Below are 5,266 nucleotides of genomic sequence, written 5' to 3' on the forward strand. Positions count from 1 at the left end.
ACCGCATCATGGATGGTATTGGCTTCTCAGAGATTTGCACCAGCATGTCAACACTTTGGTCACAAATTTCTGCATTAACGCGTGGATTTCCAAATTACTCGGAACCGCTCGGATCATAAACGCCATAACAAAATAACAAAGTTTTAACCATGTAAAATAGCCCGTTCCGTCAGAATCACGGGTCTCGCAATCGTCAGCCCTTAACTGAGGTAGGGGTACGGTCAGTAGATCCACGTCGGTAAAAGAATCCTATAGATACCCTGTATGTGATAAATTAGGGTTAGAGATGAGAAAACTCTCAACTTTTTTGCACGGCGAGGTAACGAAAGAATAGAAAACCATGGAAGCAATAAAGAAACCGTGTTATGATACCAAGGATGAAGACCACATCAGCAGGTTACCGGATTTCTTAATTCATCACATCCTTTCTTTCGTTAACATAACATATGCTGTCCAAACCTGTATGTTGTCAAAGAGATGGAGAAATATTTGGACTTCTCTTCCCTTTTTGACTTTCGATCGTTCAGTTCTAGGTGAAGGTCGTTATCAAAGTTTCCTTGATTTTGTCGAATACGTATTAAGTTTCCGTGACAACAGATGTTTTGACATTCGACGGTTTCATCTTCTTGGTAGACGTGGAAAATATGATTGTAATTTTATCAAATGTCTGCATAGATGGATAATTGTTGTTGCTAGATCTAATGTTGAAGATATATACGTCCAGTTTAACGGTGACAAGCATAATGACGAATTTCGAGTTCCAGATTCTGTCTTTACTTGTAAGTCACTGACAAACTTGGAACTAGATTTGTCGACGTCCTGTAAGATTATTCCGCCGAATTCAATATCATTACCTCGTCTCAAATATCTCAAGCTCAAAAGCACTGCGTTTAACCATGATGAGTTAACCAAGTTATGTTCAAGTTGTCCTGTTCTGGAACACTTGGATTTAATTAGCGTTCGTAGTACTACACCTTTAAACATCACTATATCTTCTCCTGCCCTAAAACACTTTGATATAAGTGGCATTAGTACTACTGCACCGTTAAACATCAGTATATCTTCTCTTACACTTGAACACTTGGTTATAAGTGGCATTATTACTGCTGCACCTGTAAACATCACTATATCTTCTGTTACACTTGAGCACTTTAAATTACATATTGAAAAATCAATTCGTAATACATTGAGGTTATATGCACCAAATCTCGTGGATTTGGTTTTATCAAATTTAGACTCCATGTTGCTCGAAGATGTCTCTTCTCTGGTCACAGCTGATGTTGGTGTACAAGTAAAACCGCGAAAGCTCCTAAATGACGAGTTTCCTACAGTGCATGCTGCGGCGGATACCTTAGAATCTCTAAAATCACTTCATAATGTGAGAAAACTAACAATATCATTTCAACCACTCAAGGTACTCGTTCGATTCTCCTTATTTTTTTATCATTAAATGTTGATTTAGGTGAAAATTAGAAGATTATTATTTGATCAGTTATATATCGTATCGACAATAAGAATATCACTAATTTAGCTATGTAAACTATGATCATGTTTTGAAATTATTTAGGCTTCCTAGCCCGTAATTAATTGGGTACTATGAACTGGACAGACCTGTTTGTATCATTTTTGGTGAACCTATAATTGTTGTTTGAGATGTAATTAATATCTTGAAATTAGGGGGCCGATTCTCGTACTTGAGGTCTGAGAATTAATCATTAGCATGTACCTTGCCTCTGTGTGAGCGTTGTGCTGGTAGTTATGCTCTTTAGCATGTCTGATGTAATACATCTCGTGTAACAAGAACACCTACATTTTTTTACCTTTCCTGGATGTGTGTTGAATTTCTATTTATATTCTTTAGCATACACTTTACAATTAACGTTATCTAATTGAAAGCAATCTTGGTATGTGCTAATGAAGGATGTTAAAAGAGTTCATAAACTATTACAGAAGCAACCTTTTCAGTTCTCTAATCTGCAACATCTGAAACTACAAAAGATGAGTCTCTCAACAGACTATGCATGTGGTAGCCTCCTTAGTCAAAATATCTCCTATTATTGAAACCCTCACATTGGAACTTTGTCGGGTTAGTTTCCTTTTCTTCTTCTTTTTTTCTTAGTTTTATTTTTGTTTTTAGTTTCTTAACTTTATTCACTAATTTCTTAACTTTATCTAGGTCGCGGAAACCAGTGACAGTTCTGATGAAAATTCTGATGATAGTTCTGATGACGAATCCGAATCTGATGAGGGATCAGACTTGGGTTCTGAGCCGGAACAGGAGATGGATTCAGTTCTGCATACTGATGAGGTAGGTAGTCGTAAATCTTTTAAGTGGTGGAGATTAATTATAGAGTTGTGGTGTACTTAACTGCTATTTTTTTGTTTCGAATGTGCAGACATCTGTTGATTCGCAGGAGCTGTTAGCCAACACCATGAAACAACTGAAGTATGTCGAGATTAGTGGTCTAGAAGGAAGTGATATTGAACTGAAGTTTATAGAAATCTTGATAAAGAGCGCCATGGTCTTGAAGAAAATGGTCTTGAATAGCCATTGTAGATCCAAAATTAAGAAGTTCTATGAGGAGGTAGAAAATTTCCAAAGCGCCTGTGCGTCTTTGAGAATCTATTTCTATCTCTAATCCTAGCAACTGACATGAAAACAACAAAATCCGCTTGCTCTCAGAAGCTATCTTGGCAAAAACAATTGACATAATTGGAACCCTAGACCTTTATGAGCATAGCTATACCCTTTAATTTGTTTAGAATTTTCTATGTCAATTTTATTTATGATTTGGAGTTCGCAAACTTGTGCGCAGCTATTAAAGGTTTTCTTATTGCGGAATTGTTTTACTGGATAAATCCATATACAGTAGAAGTTTGTCTGTCGTAATTTAGGTGCCAAATGTAAGTTCATAGTGTGTATGCACAACTTTTTTCCCCTTAGCATATATTAAAACTCGTGTAAAAAATAAAATAAAATGCTTTATATTGGGGCTCTGAGGTGTTGCTTTGCTATTGCAATGGCCTGGCAAACCCCTACTAAATCATTAAAATAACTTTCGGTTACTTATTTCTTTTGCTGCAAGGATCATGGCCTAATTTAGTGACTTCCATTGCACTTTGGAAGGATGCTCCCCTAAGATTTCCCCATTAAAGAGTGTACATCATAATTGTTCCTGACAGCCCCTGCCAATTTTATAAAACTAAATTTCCTCACTATTAGCAAAAAGAAATGAACGTGTTAAGGTGTTTTCTCTTCACTTGAAAAAGCTGGTCTCAAAAAGAAAGTATTCTTAGCATGATCTGAAAGGGAAAACTGTGTAGATGGAGTGGGGTGGTTCAGTTAGATGATTTTAACAGTTTAAGTCTTTTTGATCTGGCATTCTTTTGTTAGTTGAGAAGGATCTGTGGTCTATTATTTGATTTTAGGAAGAGCATATTATCTACAAAAGTCTCATAGTTATATTGACATGTACAACTGTGTAAAGGTTGATTGTTTCATTCATATTTTATAGCATCGTACAAGCAGCTACAAAGATAAAGATACAACGATTGAGCAAAAGAAAAGGAAGACCAACTTAAATGAAGATTTATATAGCTGAAAGAAAGGTAACAAACTATCTAGTTACAACACCAACCTAAACTACTCACAATTGAGCTGACCACATTGTCGGTCGTTACACGACTCTAATATGGAAAGGTTTCAGTAAATCCGTGTTGCTAAGGTTTTATCTATTATATAAACCCCATACTGCTTTTGAGTTTTTTTTTTTTATGTGTGTGATTTGTACTAAGGTCATATATCAAAAGACTCTTTTTATTGCACGCCAAGGTAACCAAAGAAAAAGAAAACCATGGAGGCAATAAATTCACAGTATTCTAATGCTACGAATGATGAATACAATATCAGCAAGTTACCAGATTTCTTGATTCATCACATCCTTTCTTTCGTTGACGTGAAACAAGCTGTCCAGAGCTGTATTTTGTCAAAGAGATGGAGAAATATTTGGATTTCTCTTCCCTTTTTGATTTTCGATCATTCAGATCTAAGTGAAGGTGGTTATGAATACTTTCTTGATTTTGTCGAGTCCGTATTAAGTCTTCGTGACAACAGATGTTTTGATATCACACGATTTCATCTTCTTGTGGGTATGGATCATACAGATGTAATTTTATGGATCGTCTTCGTAGATGGATAATTATGGTTGCTAGATCTAATGTTGAAGATATAGATGTTGAGTTTAATGGGTACTTATCTGATGAAGAAGGCGAATTTCACGTTTCATGTTGTCTCTCTACTTGTAAGTCATTAACAAAGTTGGAACTTGATTTATCAAAATGTAAGATTATTCTGCCGAATTCTATATCATTACCTCGCCTCAAATATCTCAAACTTCATAAGCCTTCGTTTGACCATGATGAGTTAACCAGGTTATGTACCAATTGTCATGTTTTGGAGCACCTGGATTTGAGTGGCATTAGTAGCTTTGCACCTTTGAACATCAATATATCTTCTCCTACACTAAAACACTTGAATTTAGGTGTGGTTAATAGTACTGAACCTTTAAACATCACTATCTCTTCACTTTCATTGAAGCACTTTGAAGTACACATCGATTATCGTGAATCAGTTCATAATACATTGAGGTTATATTCCCCAAATCTCGTGTATTTGGTTTTATCAAATCTACACTGTTTGTTGCTTGAAGATGTTTCTTCTCTGGTCACAGCTGATGTTGGCGTACAATTGAAACCACGAAAGCTGAATGCCGAGTTTCCGATGATACATGCTCCAGATACTTTAAAATCTCTAAAATCACTTCAAAATGTGAAAGATCTGACAATGTCATTTCGACCACTCAAGGTATAACCTCTTTCTCCTTTTTTTTCTTCTTTTTTTAGATATATGATAGTTCAAATGCCTATGGCTATGGAATACTTTCATTACTTTGTTGCTAAGAACTGGAGTAGATGGATGTTTAAATGAATGACTCTACTGCACAATATATGATAGTTCAAACCCTGAACATTTCTAGCTTGTCATTTTTGGTAAACTTATACGCTGTTATATGTGCTAATGAAGGATGTTAGAAGAGTTGGGGAACTATTACAAAAGCAACCTTTTCAGTTTGCTAGTCTGCAACGTCTGAAGCTGCGAAAGATAAGTCTCTCAACAGACTCTGTGCACGCCATAGCCTCCTTAGTCAAGATCTCGCCTATAATCGAATCCCTCAAACTGGAACTTTGTCAGGTTAGTTTTTTTTTT

The 5,266-nt window shown here is 35.9% G+C and overlaps 3 protein-coding genes across 3 annotated transcripts in view; all 3 read left to right on the top strand.

Moving 5' to 3' along the window:
- The first annotated feature begins 340 nt into the window (after positions 1-340).
- Positions 341-1,576, top strand: LOC113305429 (putative FBD-associated F-box protein At5g22720). Its single transcript, XM_026554466.1, has 2 exons — positions 341-1,414; positions 1,568-1,576. The coding sequence occupies exons 1-2, from the start codon at positions 341-343 to the stop codon at positions 1,574-1,576; spliced, it is 1,083 nt and encodes a 360-aa protein (XP_026410251.1).
- Positions 1,577-1,967: 391 nt separating this feature from the next.
- LOC113304172 lies at positions 1,968-2,647 on the top strand. Its single transcript, XM_026553229.1, has 3 exons — positions 1,968-2,086; positions 2,177-2,308; positions 2,397-2,647. Exons 1-3 carry the CDS (start codon positions 2,018-2,020, stop codon positions 2,637-2,639), a joined length of 444 nt encoding a protein of 147 aa, XP_026409014.1. The 5' UTR covers positions 1,968-2,017; the 3' UTR covers positions 2,640-2,647.
- A 2,564-nt stretch (positions 2,648-5,211) lies between these two features.
- LOC113304062 overlaps positions 5,212-5,266 on the top strand; it is a 1,006-nt gene continuing 951 nt past the window's right edge. Inside the window, exon 1 of the mRNA XM_026553161.1 lies at positions 5,212-5,251. The gene's annotated coding sequence lies outside the window, so the exon portion shown is untranslated. The remainder of the gene's footprint in view (positions 5,252-5,266) is intronic.

Source organism: Papaver somniferum, chromosome 8 (genome assembly GCF_003573695.1).
Source record: "Papaver somniferum cultivar HN1 chromosome 8, ASM357369v1, whole genome shotgun sequence".
Lineage (NCBI taxonomy): Eukaryota > Viridiplantae > Streptophyta > Magnoliopsida > Ranunculales > Papaveraceae > Papaver > Papaver somniferum.

Excerpts from the sequence above, each read along its gene's own strand:
- LOC113305429 (XM_026554466.1), top strand. The coding sequence starts at position 341 with ATGGAAGCAATAAAGAAACCGTGTTATGATACCAAGGATGAAGACCAC.
- LOC113304172 (XM_026553229.1), top strand. The coding sequence starts at position 2,018 with ATGCATGTGGTAGCCTCCTTAGTCAAAATATCTCCTATTATTGAAACC. Across the intron at positions 2,087-2,176 it reads TCACATTGGAACTTTGTCGG|GTCGCGGAAACCAGTGACAG; the intron begins GTTAGTTTCCTT and ends AACTTTATCTAG. Across the intron at positions 2,309-2,396 it reads CAGTTCTGCATACTGATGAG|ACATCTGTTGATTCGCAGGA; the intron begins GTAGGTAGTCGT and ends TCGAATGTGCAG.